The sequence below is a fragment of the Pleurodeles waltl genome, chromosome 3_2 (genome assembly GCF_031143425.1).
Source record: "Pleurodeles waltl isolate 20211129_DDA chromosome 3_2, aPleWal1.hap1.20221129, whole genome shotgun sequence".
Taxonomy (NCBI): Eukaryota; Metazoa; Chordata; class Amphibia; order Caudata; family Salamandridae; genus Pleurodeles; species Pleurodeles waltl.
The window spans coordinates 126,150,955-126,173,348 of record NC_090441.1 but is presented as its reverse complement, the minus strand read 5'-3'; the positions used below and the strand labels follow the sequence as shown (position 1 = coordinate 126,173,348).

At 42.7% G+C, this 22,394-nt stretch overlaps 1 protein-coding gene across 1 annotated transcript in view; it reads right to left on the bottom strand.

The window, feature by feature from the left end:
* Positions 1-17,668: 17,668 nt before the first annotated feature.
* LRRC75A (leucine rich repeat containing 75A) overlaps positions 17,669-22,394 on the bottom strand; it is an 805,747-nt gene continuing 801,021 nt past the window's right edge. The window contains exon 4 of the mRNA XM_069226974.1: positions 17,669-20,652. Coding sequence (XP_069083075.1) covers positions 20,013-20,652 — 640 coding nt within the window. The 3' untranslated portion in view covers positions 17,669-20,012. The remainder of the gene's footprint in view (positions 20,653-22,394) is intronic.

The window sequence follows — 22,394 nt, the reverse complement described above, 5'->3', positions numbered from 1 at the left end:
ATCAACTGTTCCCGTATAACTGGTACCGTGTTTTTATTGATGGTATCAAATAAAACTCAACCAATTAAAACTTTATATTAAATATTTATTTTATTTAGATTGTTCTTCATGTCAAACATAACAGTTGCCACTGAAAGGTTAATGCCTAATGCAATTCAGAAAAATAATAGGGTTAAAATCATCCTCAAGTGCATACAAACATCAACATTTTTTAGACATTTACAATTGATAAGTTTAGAACATAACATGTCGTCTATGTTTTACATGCTGATCCCAGGGACAAATCGAAAGTCCTGGCGTGTGACATAAGCTAAGTAAAAAAAAAATATGCTGTGATAATGGAATCTGGATTGCCAACACAATCTCAACCGTTTAACGTGATTCTTTAAACAGAATTCTTCAAAAACGTATTTCAAAGGTAATTTTTTAACATCTTTAAAATAAAATAAAAATGCAAATGCTAAATTAAATTCTTTATAATCCTTCAAGACATTCCAAACATATTTAAATCTATACTCTGCATGTAGATTCCAAATGTACACCATTTTTCAAGCTCTGCACTATATTAAGAGGATATTTAAAGGTGTCATGTTCAGGTTTATGTTGGGCAGGCCCGCCCTAGGTAGAAGATCCACTGGTGAGTAAGAGTAAAGTGCTACACATAGACAGTAGTTCACAAAGCACAAGAGTCACTTGAAGGTGATAGACATGGCTTGCCAAAGCGGTTAAGGCACTGGGCTTCAACTCAACTTATTAGTTCCTGTAGACATGGTCCCTTTCCCCAATGCACTCTCTCTGGAAAGGACCTTCTAGTGATATGTCTTTCTATCTTTATGTAAGTGTATGGGATGGGATTACACTAGGAAGCTACCTTTGCTGGCTGATGAGCCACAAAAATGGGACTGATTACTAATTCTTCTTTTAAGTGAAAATAATTAAAATTGGTCATGCGTTCAAGGGCTTAGTTTGTGGTCCGATGTATTTGGTGAGATGCCTCAGGTCAAAGCACCAGCTCTAGGATCTGTGTAAGTAAGATGGCCGTGGGTTACATTTCTCTACTGTTAAGTCAACTTTTCATGCTCACAAAGCTAACTATTGTTAATTGAGTACTAACTGCTGTAAAATGAACACTTACTTTAAAGAGCTTTGCCAAAATCTTTAATAAACACCAGATTGCAAATATCACATGTAACACAGACGAACAGTCAACACCATCTACTTCAGAATCGCAGCCTACGCCAACTCCAAGCCAACCAGAACGCTGCCCCCAGACACATCCAGAACATCCCGCGAAATAACCACATCTCAAGAATCTCCACTGGCTCCCAGTCCAGGGACGATGGAAGTTCAAGCCACTCACCCACGCCTATAAAGCTCTCCACTTCATACGCTATGGTGGCTTTTCCCCCACACCGTATTTATAAAGTGGAGCAATGCTTGCATTGTGCAACTTTGCAATCCCTGCATCAGGTATAATGTATGCAAGGAGGGCGTTCCGATCCAGTGAGGCCCGATAAAAGGGTGCAGTGAAATGTACATTTCACTGCGCCATTTTTTCCGTCATTTGACGCACCCATTTTAATCATCAATGGGCCTCCCTGTGCTTTGCTGCACTGGCATCAAAACTGGTGTCAACATTTTTGACACTAGTGCAGCAAAGCACCAGAATAGTGTAAAACATTTTGATGCTATCGTGCTAACGACCGCCATGGTGTGCTGTATTGTAAATACAGTGCAACCATGGTGTTGTTAGGTGGGGCAGGGAGGACGGAAGAAAAGTGGCACATTGGGACCGTCTTTTTTGTAAATATGCCCCATAATGTATAATATGATATTTCACAGTTTCTAAACTCCACAAGTAAAATAGCTGTCCCGTACTATCTTGAATTAGCTCTTAAGAAGTTTTGGTTTCATTATTTTTGACTTAAAGTGTGCCTGGTGACAAGCCCACTTTCCTCTGGGTAGCCATCTAACAGGCAACAATAGGCTTCTTCAATGTGTCCTCTTCAAGGTTGTTTAAACCTCTTGAAAAATGATACCAGACTCATTCTATGCCTTTTTTAGGTGGCTCAATATCTTTTTTAAACAAGTATTGGCAAAACCAATATGCCTACGTGGTCAATCCTACTGGCTTTGCCAGCGTGTGTTACTCACTTGCGTTTTTTTTTACCGCTTTACAGCCAAAGTGATCACAAAATGCATTTAAAACACACAATAATCTATTACCATCTAATATGTACATGAAGATCTGTAAATGTTTATCTACTGCACCCTGTGCAGTGTAGGAGAGGTATTGCCATTCTCATGTTCCTATGACGAGCCTGTTAATAGAGTTTTTCACCCAAAATTTAAAACCCTTCATAAAGAAATGCATTCTAAAGGTAAACTATTTATTTTTGTAGACATTATTTGATTTTGTTTTTGTAAAGAATACATAAAAAAAGCTAATAATAATGGTAATGATAGCTACAACCACAGCGAGACAAAGGAGCCCTCGAAAGACCCATTCAGTTGCTGGGCACGTTTTAATGACTAGTTTTTAAGATAGCGCTTGTTGCGATGGTGTTGTGGCTTTGTAGCACTATGCATAACAATTTCTTTACCCAGTTCAGTGGAACAGATCTTGTCCACCTAGGAAGGATACAAATCATAGATGTCTAAACCTATGCTCTGACACTTATAAGTAGATGTCTAAAGGGTGATTTAAATGCACTAGGGATTGTGAAAGCCTTGCGTTAAAGAGAAATCGACGCCCAAATCCTACCTTCACCGGCCACCACTGCCTGTCCGCCCCAGACCGAGCTCCATTTGTTTGAAAAAGAAAGTAGCGTTTTAGAAACATTCCCCACATCAGCACATTTAAGCCAGGTAAATTCGGTGAGACGCTATTTCTCACTATTGATATCAGAATTACTGGATTTATCAATAGCACTGCATACGCAGTTTGATCGCTCAGAGAGGATTCAAGCTGTTGTTGGTACCAGATGTACCTCCTTTTAAAGATAATTTATTGATCCAGTAAACATGGAAGGCACAGTTAGCCCTAGTGAGACGAACATGATACCAACAGGTCACAGACAGATGTCAGCAGCAACAGCTCTGCTCGCTGAGCACTGTCTGCAAAAGGCGCTTTTTGAAGTTTTTTTTTAGCGTGATCTTCGTCAAAGGATAATAGAGAGGTTTCACATCCTGGGGCGGCTCCTCCGCAATGGCGAAGGACCATCGCCCCTTTTTCTGCTGCTGGCTCAGCCGGCATGTGAAGGGAGTGGCGGGGCTGAGCCATGGGAGGGGGCACAGGAGAGGAAGAGTTGAGTCGTAGACAGCCGGCCAAACTGACATGCGCACTTAGGTTTCTCCAGCGCAGCTGTGTTACATTCCTGGGTTGGAGAAACTGCCAGACCCCAGTGCACTGTCTGAGCGGCAGACCAAGCCGCTCAGACCAATCCTGACGTTCCTCTCATGCTAAGTATAGCATGAGAACAGTGCCAGGATTGCTGTGAAGCCTTTGATGATGTCCCAGGGACTGCTGGGACACCAGGAGAGCAGAGGAGCGAGGAGGCAGGAGGCTTCGGCATCAGAAACAGTAAGGGTTTTTTTTTTATAATAATTTGTTGCCCCTGTCCTGTCATCCCCCTGCCCCTCTCTTGACATTTGTGATGGCCGCCGCTGTTCACATGAGCACCAGACTAAATTACACAAGCTCAGAAATTATTTATTTTTTTAGGCAGGGGAGAGTAAGTGATGTGCCTAGGATCATGGGATGTTAAACTATGACCTATGAAAATTAATGAAAAAAGAGAAAACTGAGAAATCACATTTAAGGAAACAAATCATAAAAAAACAATTTTAACAAATACATTGAAAATAAAAGAAAACATTTTAAAGGAAAGATAATTTTAACGAAAAATCCTGAATTACGTGAAACATGTATAAAATTTAGGGAGAGTGAAGGGTGTTTGGTGTGAGTGATGGGTGATGTTTAGCGGTTATAAGTGGTTTTTAGGGATCAAGGATGAGTGGAGTTCAGGCATAGAAAAATGTGATGAGTGGTTTCACATATGATGATGGTTATTATTATTATTATAAATACTATCTACCAGTGGCTCGGTGGACTAATACATCAACTCTAGTGAGCTCGGTTTAACCTCATGCCTGCCTCAGCCTTTCATCCTTTTAAGGACTTTGAAATCATTGAGTTGGGTAACAGTGTCCCAAGGGTTGCACATGCTCTTTACAAATATATATTTGACCTGATATTTCTATTCTCATTCTTGTACCTATGTATTGGCCACTTATCATGTGCTACATGAAGAAGGTTATTGAACCTTGGGTTACTGACAAAAAAAGGAAGTTTAAAATGCATGGCCTGGAGGTCACCTCAAAGTTACGTCAGTCCACTCTCACTATATAACAAGGTCTGACAAACATATACAGTAGAATCCGCGTTCAGTGCTCCTTTCCATGCTTCGGCACAGACAGACAACCAATCAGGGGTCAGTGTTATCGGCACTAGAAAATAAAAGGACTGCACAAAGAAGCCCAGATGAACAGAAATCTAATTTAATGGAAGAGGAATGTGAGGAGGAGACACGGACACTGGCACATACATGCATTTCTGGACAGCGATGAGAAAAAAATGATGTGAACAGACGAGACGAATACTTTCAGTAGAAAGATTCTTGAAGACGGCCTTAGATTTGTCCGGGAGAAGAAAGTATTTCAGAAATAAACATACAAGCAGCCCAGCATCAGTGCTTGATTTGTAAATAAAAAGGTGCAGGTGTTCAAAGCCCTCCTCTTAAACACGCGGCTGCTGCAATTAAATTTAGGATCGCATAATACTGAGGCAGCGTAATCCCAAAGCCATCTCGGGCCTCTTCAATCCATTTGCACTCACTCCCTGCCCCTCCAGCTCACCCTTGCAGCTGTCTTCTTTCTCCCATTGTGACGCTTTTTCGTTTTTCTCTTCCTCCCTCTTTCCCACATGTGTCTTTTGCTCGCAGCAAATGCTTTGGGGAATAAGCCGAATTAAGACGAATAAGCGCCGGCCCTCAAAAATAAGTGCCGGTGCTCAGCACCGGAAACAACAAGCACAAATTAAGCACTGCCTAGCATGAAGTAATTGTTTGGACCAATACTTTATGACATCCAATCAAATTCAGGAAAAATTAGTTGAAAGTGACTGTGCTAAAGAAGGAGACAGCTAAGGCCTAGATAATGTGGGTACCAAGCACCATAAATCCGAACTATTATCAGTCACTATTTTCATGCATTACAATTGAGATGTATTTAAGGGTACAATGGGACGGTTAAAAGGTAATATGGATAAATTATCATCCAAGCCTTCTGCTGAGTTCTACGGCTCACAGTTCAGTCATTAAGTCCGGTTATTTACCTGAAAGCTAAGTGCAGGCCACAATGTGGAGCACGGGCAGGAAGCAAACTGGAGGAGTGGGAGTGTTTACGTGTTGTGATAGTGACACTGAAGGCACAGACCTTTGGATCATGTACTGATGGGCATTAATTTCTGTTAATGGACCTTTCCCATTTGTATGCTCTTGCGCCTTTGGCCAGGTGACGTAAAAGCAGGGAGAGCACTAAACACATATTAACCTTCCCAAAAGAGGGTAACGTTCAAGGGTCAGCTTACCATCACAGTCTGTTTTTCCTGAGTGTCACTGTCACTTTAGGGGACACCCCATTTTCTTTAATTCATGCTCCGATGGACAATATTACAAATGTCCTGTAACTAACGATTCGTAAGGACACAGGAGTTTCAAAGTAAACCAGGCTTATGAGATGTCAGGGAAATTTAGTTGAAATTGATGCACCAACACTGATTCACGTAGAGTGTGGAAACCCCTCTTGTATTGGGTACCAAATCCTACATCATCTGTGATGCCAGGAGTGGTACCACCACATCGGTTCTCCCTCGTAATTTGTAAAATGCACTTATGACCTTTGAACCCCTGTGGTAAAATGCATGAGCCCATCTCTTTAGATATTAGTATGCAGACCGCATAAATACATGTCCAGAAAAAAATCAATTTGTTTGATGGGTAAAATGCCACAATGAAACGCAGAATTGTCAGTTTTTGGGGATAAAATTACACGCAGCGTTCTTTTACAGTCTGCCGAGTTTTAAACTTAATTGGCAGAAAAATTCAAAAGCTGATTTCCGCTGGGATAACATGTGCTGACAGCCAGCAAGAGTTATGACAGCCTCAATAAGAACATCTTTTCTGTTTTTTGAATGTGAAAACATTAATTGGACTACCCTAGAAAAGAAGCTGAAAGAAAATAACCAGTCGAAGGCTTGTCCAAAGCAATAGCAACATAGGAGTCAAGTGCCATTCCAAACACGAAGGGGGAGCTTGTATGCGCAAATGCAAGAGACAACTGGTCAATAATCAGTCCTGGACTGGTCATCCGAATTGCAATGCCACCATGAACTAGCACAGTCACTTAACTCTGATCATTAATTTGGAGACACTCTGAAAACCCTAGCTTAATGGTTCCCAACCTTCTGACTTCTGTTGACCCCCACTTTATCAATACTATAACCCGGGAACCCCCACTGAATCATTATTGGAATTCGGGGACCCCCCACTGAGTCATTTCTAAAAACTGGGGGCCTAATCTGTTCTAATATTTAATTTTCTCAGCAGTCATGGACTCCCTGAGGAGGCTTTGTGGACCCCCAGGGGTCCCTGGACAACAGGTTGGGAACCACTTCTCTAGCTCATCTCAAATAGTACACCTTGTGCAGGTTCTGCTTTCTTTAACCGTAGATCGCTGTGCATTAACTTGCACATTGAAATAAAGTGCACCAGCTGCATTTGGGCAATCTATTCACGAGCAGCACACCCAGTGCTGAATTTGAGCTGGTGGTTTCCGGTGCCGGGCACCAACAGTTATTTTTAGGGGCCGGCACTTATTTTTCTGCATCAGGCATTAACTGCGAGCAAAAGACACATTTAGGAAAGAGGGGGGAACAGAAACATGAATGGAAAAGCATCACAAAGAGAAAAGCAGAAAGTAGCAAGAATGAGCTGAAGAGGCAGGGAGTGGCTGTAAATGGATTGAAGGGGCCTGAGATGGCTTCAGGATTAAGCTGCCTCAATATTCTGTGCTCGCACATTTAATTGCAGCAGCCATGAGTTTCAGAGGATAGCTTTGGGAACTGGCATGTTTTTATTTACAAATTAAGCACTGAGCACCCTACGCCAGTCTATGTACACATGTGTGCTGCTTAATATAAGTACAAATGGCTTTAGGCTACTTCAGCCCTGCAGTGCCCAGGGCTACAGGCCAATCAGTATCCCTCACCATCTTGTCCCTACTCATCACAGGGTAGGGCAGGACCACAGATCCACACTGACCCCATCTCACCCTGTAATGAGCTAGGAAAGGCTGGGGTGAAAATCCAAAAGATGGCTGTAACTGAAAGCAGATGCTGGTGACCTCCATCAACTTAGACCCGATGCTAGATTCACAAGCCGATGAAGGATGCTCTGCGCATGCTCCAACCCTCAGCTCCAGTGCTACGCAGGAGAATGGAAACACTAGGAGTGGGACCTTTGACCGAGAGAAGCTGTGTGTCTGTGGACCTTGGAGAACTCGCAGCTCAGAAGGCGACTAAACAAAGAAAATGCTCAGAAATGTGTAGGTGCGTGCAGGCTGGAGTGTGGGCGCTTGCTCTTTGCAAGTCTGAGTGCACGCCCGTGTATGCATGTGTGAGCACGTGTGCTGGCTGGCTCCTGGTGTTAGCAGTATTTCATAGTAGCATAGCAAAGATGCCATAGGCCCTGGTGCAAGCAAGGAAAATTACCCCTTTGACTGCTTCCGGGGTAGTAAAACATACCAGTTGTAAAATATACCCATTATCATGTTTCAGATGGCCCTCACGGCTTTGGGCCCCAGTGCCACTGTACCTGCTGCACCAATTATGGCTACACCCCTGGTAGTTCTTATTTTGGGCCAATCCTTGGCATATTAATGATAATTCCTAGCATTAGGATTAGAGCCATTCATGGTTGGATCGTGAACCCACAGGATACAATTCCTTTTCTGGAATATTGGTGGTAATTCCTAGCAATTTGGGATCCTCTGTGGCATACTGTTTGCAGTTTCGGACATCTGGGACCACCCATTGCGGGATGGTGCCCTCCACTGACAAAATACAGGCCGTGGCTTATTGGTAGTAAGATGGGGGCCACTCAATGCATTATGGTGGCAATTCTTGACATTTTTGGAGACATTTATGTTAGTAGGTTGCACACCGAGGACAACATTGTTTCCCTGGCACATTCATGGTTATTTTTGGCATGGTGCAAAATCTGACATTTTTTCAATATTTCCAACCTGACCCTTCCAAGAATGTTCACTGTCCTAGTATATGATGGAATATCTACTTGGAAGGGACAGGAATGAAACATGAAACGTAGAATTATAGTCTTATGCTATGGTAAAAAATAGGCGAGTGAAATGTAATTTTCTGAAATTCTCGTTTCACGTATTTCTTTTTATACATTGTTTGGGATGCTGTACTGGAAAATGCTATAATCTGCCTCCATTTTGTTAAACATGATCTTACGGCAGCCAGACCTGCACCACCTCTGAGGAGGGCCATGCATAGTTGGCACTGAATGGGAGAACTGCTATTCTGCATGAGGGGCTTTCCAAAGCTATTGGTTTGTATGAAAATTATGAGAAATGTGCTGTAAAATGTAGTACCTGACCCCATGTTCAGGAGTGGGGGGGTATAACAAAGGCCCTTTCAGTGCAGGGAAGCCCCCAACTCTTAAAGGGGGCCCATTCAGCCCAAGGTCAACTAATATCTGTGAGATATGGGAAACTCAGGGGACCCTCATCACTTTATGCGGGGGGGTGGGGGGTTAGGGGATCACTCCTCATGTTTTTAAAATGTTCTCAAGGGGGGGGGGGCAAGAACTCTTCCCAAGACATTCAAAGCTTGCTTGCTTCTCTCGCACCTTCAAATTCAGGCTAGGAGTTACATCACACCCAGTGCTTAATTTGTGCTTGTTGTTTCTGGTGCTGAGCACCGGCACTTATTTTTTAGGGTCGGCGTTTATTCTTCTGTCTCAGGCATTTACTGTGAACAAAAGACACATATGGGGAAGACGGATGAAGGGAAAAACGAAAAACCGTCACAAAGGGAGAAAGCAAAAAGCTGCAAGAGTGAGCTGAAGGGGCAGGGAGTGGCTTTAAAATGGATTGAAGAGGCCCGAGATGGCTTCAGGATTACGCTGCCTCATTATTCAGTGTTCCCACATTTAATTGCAGCAGCGGCGTGTTTAGGAGGATGGCTTTGGGCACTGGCACGTTTTATTTACAAATTAAGCATTAGTCACACTTCTCCTGAAGACAACCAGACTCCACTCCAGGGCACGGGCTGCGGAGGAGCGTTTGCATGTGTCTCCAGGCAGCAGTGTTATTTCACAGGTTTGTCAAACCGATGTGTTAATAAAGTCTACATAAGTGGTGCAAAGTCAGTCATTTTCAGTACACATTTTAGTGTGATAGATATGCTACCAATCTTTAAAAAAACCACGAGCTTCATTTTCAGAATCTGTGCTCAATATCACAAGAAGCAACATTAGATTGAATTCCTGTGTTACATGAAAATGTGTCGGGTTTTAGTTTTTTTTTGTAAGTGTCTTTACCTCTAATCACCCACATCGACTGGACCACCCTTGACGTCCACCACTCTGCACAACGCAAGCCACCCTACAACAAGAGATGTCAACAACTAGGTCCATGAATACAGGAAGACCCCTTGTTCCTCACGTATCTCCCCCCCGCACCCCTCCAGGTGCTCTGTTTTACACATTCCCCCACCATCGCTAGTACAAAGATGTTGGCGATCACAGATGGCATTTGAGCCCGTCTTCCCCCTGGTGCCTTCAACACCAAGCAGAAGCTTTAAACCCCCCTCTTACTGAATGTATGGCAGACCCCAACAATGTCCTGTGTCCCCAGCACCTCACGTAACTTAACACATGAACTATAAGACATTGTATTATAGTGTCACTTGTATAGGACTTCTTAACCAACCAGGTCCATTCGCCAATAGTTGGGTAGCACGCAAGCCTGTTCATTGTGCCTGGTTGGTAGATGTGGCCTTATAATAAGGCCTACGTGGGAATAGGTTTTGTGTTGTGCATGTATCTACCCCCTCTTACCCACCACACTAGCTTCTGTGTCCCCACCCACGCTAACCTAACTTTCTTCCCCACCCCCTCCACAGGCACTTTGGCTATATTCAACACTCCTAATGGAAATGTGGCACCTTCTTCTTGGTGGAAGTCTCGGCAACTGCTTAGTGTTGCCTTTCCGTATCCACAGCACTGGCTCTCACTCCAGCAGTACTCACCCAGCCTACCCGGAGGATACTGGGTAGGTAGATGGGAAGGTAACTTTGGGAACGCGACAATTATGGCATTGAACTGGGTATCATTTATTCATGTGCTATAAATTGCCCCATTTGTTCTGTGAGCCTGGCCCACCGCAGCATCCTCACACAACAGGATATAAGGACGCACAAGACGGCCCGATGAAAGCACTCTTATAGAATGAGGAAACCTAAGTCCAAGGAAGTGAATGACACAGTGGAGACTAAATGTAAGTCTTTCTGTCTGTAACATTTCAGCACACCAACTACAAACCGGGACAATTAATGTAGATAGTTGAAAAGGGGCAGAATAGCTCAGGTGTCAGACAATGTATCACAGTGCTTAATTCAATGTTCTACCAAAGAGGCGTGAGCTCACAGTGGCAAAAATAACCCCAAGCATGACATGGCTAAACATCACAAAATGGGGGTCATACATCTCAACAGACTGTGAGCTTTTTACTAGATGGTAAAAGCTATTTAGTGCAGAAGAATTAGCCCCTACCCACAGCCAGTTGGACAATAAAGGTGTGCGTCTCCTAAGTCTTACTTAATTACACTCTGAACTACTCAGGTCTCCGGAAGTATGTATTTCAGGATGCACAGGTCCTCACCTACTGAAGTGGCATGCTTCATCACTGAGTCGTGCTCCTCACTGGGTGGGCGTTGCAATACCCTACGGGCCCCGCAGGGGGGGTTCTGTGTCAGATGTTTCTATATCCAAGTCTGATGTTAGCCAGACAAAAAAGATTCTGCTCTTCTTTAAGTAAGGAGGGGGAATGAGGTAGACCAGGGAGAGTAGTGCCCTGCCAAAACCAATCGTATTCTTAATGGCGGTCCATGTTAAGTTTAAAAGCAAAAAGAGAGGGAAATCATGGTATGATAATGGCCCCCAAGTTCTAGTGTGGCCAACATATTCTTGCCTGTGGTACCCAGAAGGGGTCGTGGCAATACTTCAGGGCCATTGTGGCCCTGATCTGCTCAGTTGGGTACTTGATGTGGGGTACAATAGAAGAGTGTACACGTAGATCCGGACACAAATAGTGGAGACCAGTGGTACTTGCTCAGTACAGTAACATCCCTATTGGAGGGTTAAATGTCCATAGGATTGTACCTTGTAAAATGAAAAGAAAACAGACAACATGTACATGCATATAAATTAAAAATGTAATGAGGTCACGTTGATTGCGTACCCGCCATTTACTACACGCACATGCATGTGGGAAAAGTGATTACATCATACTGCACTTAGTGAATAATTGTGTCAAACACGGATTCCGAGGAAGTACAGCTTATTCGTTAAACAGTTGGTCAGGCGGATTTGCCAGGATTGGCTTATGAACACCAGGGCACTCATTTGTGTGGTCCAATGCAGCCAATACCAGGCCAATGTCTTCCTAAGTAGCTCCCCCCAGCCTTCACCATTTGAAGTTGAGTTTTTCTGTATTAAAAATGGCATTTTATTTCTATTGTGAGTCAATGCTTTATAACAGATCGAATATTGGATATCAGAAATAAATATCCACACCTATGTTTATGTGGATGACGGCCTGCTGAAAAAAGTTTTTACAGTCCAAATTATTTGTTTTATGTCCTGGTCAAGGGATAGGGAAGCTGATTTCTTCATGGTTAAAAGTAATTATATCTAAACACCCTAGTAGAAATGTTGCTGTACTGTGTCTTATATGTGCGTGCCTCATTTATGGTGCAGATTTGAATTTTGGTGCTGTAAAAATGATTTGTTGAAATTGTTATTGGGATGGAGCTAAGAGGTGGGATTTAAATGTTTTAAACATACAGCCATAATCTTAGTGTGAGCATCTCATTTTGGTGATGAATAGCCAGTTGGGTAGAGTAAATGTTGGTCACTTCGTGAGATGTTGACATTCTTTTTTAATATGTAGGTTCAATTAACAAACATTGGAATTTCAAAAGACATGATTTTCTCGATAGTGTGGGCCACAGGACCTCGTCATTAAGACCTTTATTGTCAGGTTTTAATCTGTTGATCCATCATTGTTCCTTCTTGCAAGTTTGGACCATCAGACAATTTCTCCAAAATCAACCACTGGGTGTAATTTGGTGTGTGTTTTATTTCAATGAAGTAGTTGGTCAGTTTGGTTCTAATACGTCTGCAGCTCCTATGTTTATTAATTTGGTTCCTTATAAGTCTTGTAATCAAGCCTGCACACTTCAGTTGGCATGGGCGTATGACCAGTTATATGCAGTTATAAGGGCTACAGTTCGTATGATTTAGAAGAAGCCATCTCTTGGGTAGACCTAGTTTGGTTTGGATGGTAAGCTGGCATATATTGCAGTTCCCACACGTGTAGTGGCCACTTATATTAGGGAGACCCCAACTGGTAGTGATTGATTCAGTTCTAATATCTTTTTTAGGTCTTGTGTGGACCATTTGGCCATTCAAGTTATCCAATTGTTTGAATGCAAAAACTGGCTTATGTAATGTGAGGTTGCGTGCGTTGAGAATATTCAATTTTTTTCTTAATGATCTTTTTGATCTGGTTGGACATGGGTGTATATGTAGTTACAGAAGTCAATTCTTGTGATGAAGTTGTGTGGTCGGATTCAAGTAGGGAACCACAATTGTTGCTTCTGCCCTTTTCCAAACGTTCCGGGTGACTTTCTTGGGGTAGTCATTTGCCGTGAGTTTGGAGGAGAGATCCTCAGCCTGTTTATCAAAATCAGCAATCAAGGTACAGCTTCTGCTTAATCTCAGAAACAGCCCATATGGCAAATTTGTGTAGCACTCTTGGGTGGTGATTATCATGTCATAAGAACAGTCTGCTTATGAAATGTTTTCATCTTCAAAATACTGATTTTTAAAGCAAGAAAAGAGATCCCACAGTCCAAACATGTGTGAGAGAATTTGTAATAAGGGTCTGACCTATGGATCCAGACACAAAATTCTTCTGATGTTAATCAGTCTCCTCTCCATATTCCCAACATGTCATTAATAAATCTGCACCAAAGGGAAACTGTGATTTAAATAGATTATTTTCAGAATACGTAGAACTGTGTCATAACTATGCATATACAGACATGGCAGGTTCTGTGTAAATGTACATCCCACGAGTGTCCTTTCGGTCTGTAAATAAATTGTGTTTACCCTTTAGGAAAGGTTTTCTTTTAAGGGCAACGAGGTACATTCCATTTGGAATTTAATGAGGGTGACTGAGTACCATTATAATGTCATCAATACCTCCTCACTGATTGTCAGTGTTGAGTTTTGGAGATGTTCGTATAGAGCACCTCTGTATCCAGAGTGATAAGGAGATTGACGCTCCCTTCTAGCATGATCGCATCTACTAGAGTCAATACATCTTTTGCTTCATTTAGAAAGGACAACATTTTTTCCAGCAAATGTCTCAGGAAGAAGTCACAAAAGATGTATTGTTCTGTCCAGTAATCTTAGGGTTCATTTTCACAGCTCAGCAATATTATCACCTGCAAAGCCTCACCCACTTAATATACCTGCTCAGCATCTATTATAACCTGCTCAATATCTACAAGGTTCACCAGCCTGCAGCTCTGTTGAAGAACCACACATTTATTTTTCCTCCACTTGAAAAAGTTCTCACTTTTGCCGCCTGCCTTCTATTCAACCTGCCGAGATCCACTTCTGACACACTACACCGGCCTGTCTCACAGTCTATGTTGCATTTTCTCTATTCTAGATTTGAGATCTCTCCATCATCTCATTGCACCCTGCACTATCCATCTAGCTTATTCCTCTTCTTTGCCCTCTTCAATCAGAAGCCCATCAACATCTCCCTACCCTATAAATTCCTTCTCAGGATGCTCAAACCTCAAATGATTCTCCTTCCTGGTGTCCCAGCACTTCAACAGATATCGCCCTAGCCAAAAGGTTGCTAAACTCCTGAGAAACTTTCGAAACGGCCCTCACCTGCACTACGCATAGGATAGCTTTCTCATCTCCACTAATGTCCATGGTAAGTGTCAGCTGCTCAAGGAGCAAGATGATCAATCTCTGGGCTCAAATATATTATAACATTATTGCAATTGAAGTAGTCATTTTGTAATGCCTGACTCACTAACCTCTCGTCCATATTCCAAAGACGCTGAGTCGACAAAATTCAAGTGGTGCAACTAACATCGCGCAAGCCCAGGTTGATTCCTTCCCCCCACAGCATCTTCCTACTCATTGCTGGGGGAGATGTGGAAGAGAAACAAATGGACATCACAGAAAGCACAGGCATGTCTTGCCTCCATTCTGCTGTGCTGTTGGTTTCCTGACCTCTGGGATCAGGAGTAGAAAGAAAAGTGCAAAGAGTAATGTTGGGGCAAGCCAGGGGTAGAGGCAGCTGTCCATGGCTACTCCCCTTAGACATCTAAGCCACACTGAACCCAGCAAGCTATGAGCTTGTTGATGCCATCTAATCAAAATACTTCATTTCAAGATCCTCAACAAACAAATAAAAACATTCAAGTGCAAAGGTTGTTTTTTCTAAACCAGGGCCTCCACTTCCTTCTCCACTGGACACAGACCAAATGATTACCCATTTAATGTGCTAGTAACGGGTGATCCACACCATAGAGAACGTTGTAGAGACCAAATGACAGGAAACAGATACTTGCAACATAAGATTAAGGTAGTTCCAGTCATTGTGGACCAGTATTCAGGAAAGAAGATAATGTTTGATTCTTCTTACAATTGTCTTAATCGGGCTAGTAAGGCAGTTTGCATTTCAGCAGTAGACAGTGTGAAGGCAAGTTGATACAAATATTCTTGGAGTCTCTTTGTGAGTATGAGCTTGCAATTTGTCTGTGAAGTATATAAGAGAGCTGCTACTACAACACCAATAAATGCACATTTTCCAACAGGCATAAAGAAATGGGACTGCAGCCCCGGCCCTCAATGCTGGTAGCTACTTGGCTTCTGCAGGACTGGATCTCAGCTGCTTTTGATGTTCGTCTGTAACAATACAAACTTTTGTGCACCACAAAACATGAAACTGGAATTAGGGGGCAATGTCCTGGCAGTTCCCCTTCACAACATACTGTGGAGCATCTCCCCTTATTTTCTGCCCCATATCATGTCCACTTCTCTGGTTTCCCCTATGTACTTCTACTTCTTCCTTTTGAAGGCATACGAGAGGGACGTATACAGTGCTTAATTTGTAAATAAAAAGGTGCTAGTGCCCAAAGCCCTCCTCTTAAACACACGGCTGCTATGCAATTAAATGTATGAACACGGAATACTAAGGCAGCGCAATCCTGAAGCCATCTTGGGCTTCTTCAATCCATATAAAGCCACTCCCTGCCCCTTCAGATCACTCTTGCAGCTTTTTACTTTCTCTCTTTGTGAAGCTTTTTCGTTTTTCCCTTTACCCGTCTTTCCCATTTGTGTCTTTTGCTCGCAGCAAATACTTGAGGCAGAAGAATAAGCCCCGGCCCTCAAAAATAAGTGCTGGTGCTCCGCACCGGAAACAACAAGCATAAATTAAGCACTGGACGTATAAGTGACCTGTATGTTCCGCAAGCATTTTTGTGTGCAGTATTGTAAGTCATATCTTTTAGGGCTGTCTTTTAGCTTTCGGTGACATTAAAGGACAAGGTACCACTTTCTCCTCCAAGATGCAGGCGCTGGGGGGGTAGGGGGGGGGGGGGGGGGGCAAAATAGGCACATTGCCGGTCAGGTCCTTTGACCAAGTAAGTGGCTTTGCCTGAAACCAAGATTCGAATTGCTGAGGACCTCGATGAGGCTTTTCATATAATCGCCATTTCTGTGTTCCCATGTTGCCGCCTTTAGAGTGTGACTACAGGACTGACCAACCTCGAGCTGCCTATGAGGCTTACAGCAGACATTTATTTATTTACGGTGTTTATAAAGCGCAACATTCATCCCGAAGGGGATATATCTTGCCAATAATATCGATATCGATCAAATATGTAAGCATGATATAAGTATCAAAGTATTTTCACAAATAAGCATGGCATATCACCTGAAATAACTACAAGTTAGCTTTATTCTTAAAAATGACACGTGAAAAACACCTATAGATCTTGGTCTCTCTTGTTAGCACATGTTCCACAAGATGTATTGAGGCATGGTGAGCTGCCCACGTTGTTTGACCTCTGCACTGGCAATGGGTCACGTAGCTTGAAAGCACGTATGATTAGGATTGTAGTGGAGGTAAGAAAAAGTTGCTGCAAAGAATTAGGACTAAGATATGTTTATGTCTGGGGAAATACCTCAGAAGGTTGCATAAGTGCGTGGCACGCAAGGATTAATGTTTGGATATGAATATTATGGTCACTAGATAGATTTAACTAACAGTAGGGATCACTATGCCAGGTGGTGCTGAAGAAAGCCAAAGTGACCTGCTGAGAGCAAGCTAGGGTTGAATCATGTAGACCAGAGTTGATGTGGACCACTTAATGGAACTCTGTAGACATCACCAACGTACTTTTCAACCTTGTCTAGGGCCTTGAGAAATAAACAAGATAATAAAGGCGACCTGAGACAATTTTAATATGTAGACCCCTCTTCATAAAAAATAGGTATCACTATAAGAGGTCCCTTGGAATCTCCAAGGTCGCGCCCACTCAGATATTTTTAGAATATCTGCTGTGTGGACTCATGATGAAGCATGTCACTTGAGTGAAAAAGTGTGTTAGAGTCCTTAAAGTAAACCAATAGGTCTGCCAGGGAGGACCGTATTTGATGGAGAGTCCCTCATAATCCTCTTGTGATATTGATACATTTGAACCATGTGTTCTTCTTCTTCAACGCACAGGTTGATCCTGTGCATGTCTGAAGAAACATACACCTGCAATTTAACTTTTGTAATATTGAAGTGTACACATTTGAATTGATGACATATCAATAAATATGTGCATGGGTAAAATAGGCTACGCCCTTTGGGCCAGATGCTAAGATCACCACCAGGAACCACTAAATTCTCTACATTGTTGAGCTGGTGGCATGAAATGTGCATATTGATGCCCTGTAAACATGAAGGTCACGCAAGCTACCAACACCAACTTCCTGGGTGACACCCGAGCCACCCCCCTTCTCAGGTGGAGGCATCCAAGCCTCTGCTGAGAATCTTCTTGCTGTATAATGGTGGCTCTTCCTTGCGAATATGTTGATGGCAAAGGTGTATGTGTGTGGAAGTCCTACTCCTGGAATAAGAAAAGAACAACAATTCCACAAACAAGAATAACAATGAGAAACCTGTCATTCATGATAATGTCAATGAATCAACTCAATTAGAACACATAACAGGTGACTCTTTATTTCTCCCTACTGTTTCCATTTCATAGTCCTTTTGTATGTATTGTTCTCACCTGATTGGAGGATGCAGAAGTGTATTAATTGGAAAAGTCAAATTAAGATTTACAATCAGTTTGTTGACCCATCATTTGCTAAATATAAAAAAGTGCACCACCTCCAATGTATACAAATCCAAAGTGGGCAGCAATAAAATACATTTTATCTCATATCTTATACGCTCTGACTATTGCCACAAATCACATATACGGGAAGACCAGTCCAATATTGATGCTTACCTACGATAATGCCCTGCTCCATGGCCTCCCAGACTCCACACTGACACCCTTTAAGAGCATCTTACATGCCACAGCTCGTCTTATCCAGGGCTTGGAGAAATATAATCATATCACCCTCATCCTGCTGGAACCTCATTGGCTCTCTTTGGCAGTCTACATCATCTTCAGAACTGGCCATCATTTGCAAAGCCACCACAACCTGCTCCCCAGCTTATCTGAAGACAAGGTATGCCTAAGACAAGGCAGCAGGTCTTTTCCAGCTATGCACCTGGGATCTTCTGCAGCATCCCTGTATCCATCAGGACCGCCTTAATGCTGCCCAGTTTAGGAAATAGTTGAAGATGCACCTGTTGACAATGCATTTACAGTCCACAAACCAGCTACCTTTTCTATCATGTGTTGGCTTTATGCTTGTCATTGACCCTGTATAGTGCTCCTCTGCCTTTGGCTAGGTTTGCGCTACTACTAAATATATACATGTTAAATATTCAACTTACAATCCCTGGCAGGTGTATGGTTCATTGTGAGGAGCTACAGCATGGACCATGTTACCCCATGCTCAGGTCTCTTGTCTTGACAAGAGCTTACTTCAAGATTTCCTTCCATGTCCACCAGGCAATGACTCATCACTACAGATTGTTCAGACCTGAACTATGAAGGATCTTTGGAATTTTCCACACCATATGCCTTCCAAGAAGGCATCTTACAACTTCACTGCAGACAAGACCCTGCTTTTAAAATGTGCTTCATGATCATTTCAGATAAATTCTACAGCTAGAGTCTCAAGGTCACCAACCTTCTTGTTCCACCAGAGTCAAGAATCAGTGATACTTAGATTTCATCAGTTTGCAACATCCATGATTTCACACCAGACCAAAGGAAGGAAGATGATTCTCCTGAGATGCTGTAATTTCATAGCATGATTCAATAATGGAGCTGATGATGGCCAAGAAGAATTCAGATGGACTTTTCCCAACTGATAGAACAAACACGTCTTAAGTGATTTTTATCTTCAAGGCATTTTGTACCAAAGCCGGGTCTTTGCAAACTGATAAGGGGTGGCTTCTTATTTAAGGCAAGAAAAGTTATGCCGGTGTTAAGACAGACTAATGATTTTTTAGCGATCCATCTGACACCAAGGCTTTTTGGAGCAGTGATAAATATTTAAACTTAGTGCTGGTGTACCGTCAAAAGTTTAACTTAAATGAAGAAACAGCATCCAGAAAAAATATCTAGTTGAAAAGAGGTAAAGACCTCTCTGCACTATTGTCTGCTTTCAAGACTTCTATTTTTTATTGCTGAGGCTTTTCTCATATGACTGTCCCTTTAGGGAGCCAGGTTTGTAGCAGCTAGAGGTGCAACCTGCTTTGTCCTCTCACAAACACCTGACCATGTCTGTACCACCTTAGGCAGGACTGCAGAATTTTCTAATATATTCAATAAAGCAGTGCCCTATACATTTTTTATTTCCACACAGTAGCAAACACAATTCTTTCTTACCCATTTTCAATCTCCTTCCACTGGCATTAACATGCCAGAAATAACACAAAATACTCATTAATCAGCTCAAAATCAAAGATACATATTTTATCAATTTTTTTCCTAGGTTTGTTAAAAAAAATACATTTCCATCCCGAGTCCTATTAAAAATAAAGGAACCACCTTGCTTCATCTGTGCGCACCCTTTCCTTTCACAAAGTAATGCTACGCCTTGGTCCTCTTACTACTTCAATGCTACAAAAAAAGTCTGTCTCCTTGGTTAGTCTAAAAGAGATAAATGAGTAGACATTGCTACGTTTGACCACTACAATTGGTCACCAGCTTTATAAAATATGCATAACTCGATGACATGATTTCATTGGTTGCACCTGTTTGGCGTAACAGATAGGAGCCTCGGACGGAGTGAAGATCGATAGATCTGCTGCTATAGGACATCCTGGGCTAGGCTAAACTGCATATTCAACTTGAATCCACCCTCTGATCTGAGATATCAGTTATTCTGCTTTGATTTTCTGCACAAAGTAGACCCAGTGGAAAAGAGAGCTCATCGTGTCTGACTGGTGGTAGTGGTCACAGTCGCATGTGTGAGCTCCTGTTCCGAATGCCGGTCTTTTCGTGACACCCCAATGTGGGTCACCCCCTCTGCCAGAGGATCCTCTGGGAGCCCCTTGTTGATTACATGCAGAATCTTTCTCTTCTCTTGCCCACAGTCTGACTCCTCTTGGCACTCTGGGCCCTCCTGGCTTTCCAAGTCACACATTTGACCCTCACCAAACTCCAAAATAGTTGGGAGGTTACCCTGCTTCGGACACCGCTTTTTTAGGCTAACCAGGAAGGGTTGTGGCAGTGAGAAGATGTCCACGTTGTTGCCAAGATCAATCCAGGTGACGCTTGGGAACTTCTTGGGGTCCTTGAGCATGTCGGTCAGCTCCCGCAGGATGGCTTTGGTAAGCCGGTTGCCATTGAGCGAGAGGGTGGTCAGGTGAGGCAAGGCACTCAAGACAGGCAGGAGCTGGAGGAGCAACTCATCAGTCATGTCTGTGAAGCAGAGCTCCACGTTTTCGATGTGCTCGGAGCTGTACTGGAGGTACGTGATCACGCGGTCAAGATCCTTCATCGTGAGAGGAATCCCAGACAGATCCAAGGTGTTGTTTCGAGGAGTCCCAACCAGGATGGCTTTCAAACTGCAAAGAATAGAAAAAAAATATCATTTCAACGGGATGAATATGTCTCAATAGCATACTTGGTGAACTGTGAAACTATGACAGGAGAGATGTGGTGCTGTAATACCAGTCAACACATGTCAAGAGAAATGAGGTATAGTATAAATGCTTCAAACTACTATCAAGCTAGCTGGCTGCTGTATAGCCTGAAAACTCTAGAGCATGTTTGTTTATTACTTTGCCTGTTTCATAAAACAGAAATTAATAGCATTGCATTGAGCTAGGCAGATTCCATCAACATTGTACTTTTTCTTTTTAGAACGTGATTTATTCATTTAAAGCTGGGTTCCACCTTGCTGGGCAAAAACGTCCTGCCACACATAATAAAGCAAGAGTCTACCTGCAGGACTTCTTCGTACCAAATGAACTATGGAATAAGCAATGCCAAAGCCAATAGGTCTGATACATAATTGAAAGTGCCTCTTCACTTACTATGGGCTCAGGTGCTCAATCGCATGCATGGCGTCTGCCACTCATCCTGGCACTCATTCATCCATTTATCCCCCACTTTTCCATTCTTACATTCACCCACTCGCCCATAAACAATAAAACAAACACACAAACTCAACAAGCAAATACAATATAAATTAAAAGAATAAGCGTAGAAAAAGAAGTATGTTGCTACATAAGGGTGTACTAGCAATTAAAAATAAGTAGAAAATAAAACACAGCAGTGAACAGTGACCTTGGAATCCAATCATTTTTAGTGATTAATTGTTGTAGCAATCCAAGATGGCTGTCATGTTGCTTCTAACTGAAGCAGCCGTCTTGGAACATTAAATTAATGATGCACTATGGACAATACCCTTCCAGTTGGAGGCCCTGTTTAAGAGCCATGCAGGCTGCTGATCAAGGCAGATGAAAGCAGCAGTAAATGGCCAGCCTTGGAGCATTGTCTAGGGCAGCGGTTCCAAACTTGTGGTCCGCTGATCACAGGGGGCCGTGGCACATTCCCAGGGGGTACGCAGGTCTCGAGCACCAAGCCTTCTCTCATAATTGAAGGCATAAGGATGGGCTACTGGATAAAGAAACGCCCATGAACCCTCACAGCACACAAGAGCTGTGAATGACAGTGCAGGGGCGGCGGGACTAAAATAAAATTAGGCCAATCACCATCCAGCCTTAGGTGCTAGCTGAAGGGTAATCAGCCTTATTTTATTATCTGTCTCCAAGTCACGCTTGCACGGAGGAGCTAGTGTACTCTTGTGTGTGTGTGTGTGTTTTTAGGCCCAGAGCATTTTGATGCCATAGTCCCTCCCCATTTCTAGCCTCGCATCACCCGCATGCAGAAGAGCTGTGCCTCTTGTTTTGAGGCTGTATAGCATTCGGGCATCTCAAGGTCTTGGCTGGCACTTCTCCAGCTGGGGCCTCTTGACAGAAACACATGAGTGTTTTTATGTTTCTTACTTCATTTGTGCAGCCGTTTTAAAAGCACTGCAAGGTTCTGCTATATCCAGCAGTTTTCTGGCAAAAATAAAAGTGTCAAGATAACTCTGGTGATTAATGTACCTGCTGGAGAGAGATGGGAGTTTTTTTTCTAGTGGCAGTTTTGACTCATCTAAGACAGTGCAAATGGTTAATATGCCTGCCACAAAGAACGTGTATAATGCATACAAAGGAACAGTACTTTATGTGCATAGAACAGCAGGTTTCTGCTTTTGTCACTGGGCACTTTTTTCCATCAAAGAGCTGCATGCAAACTA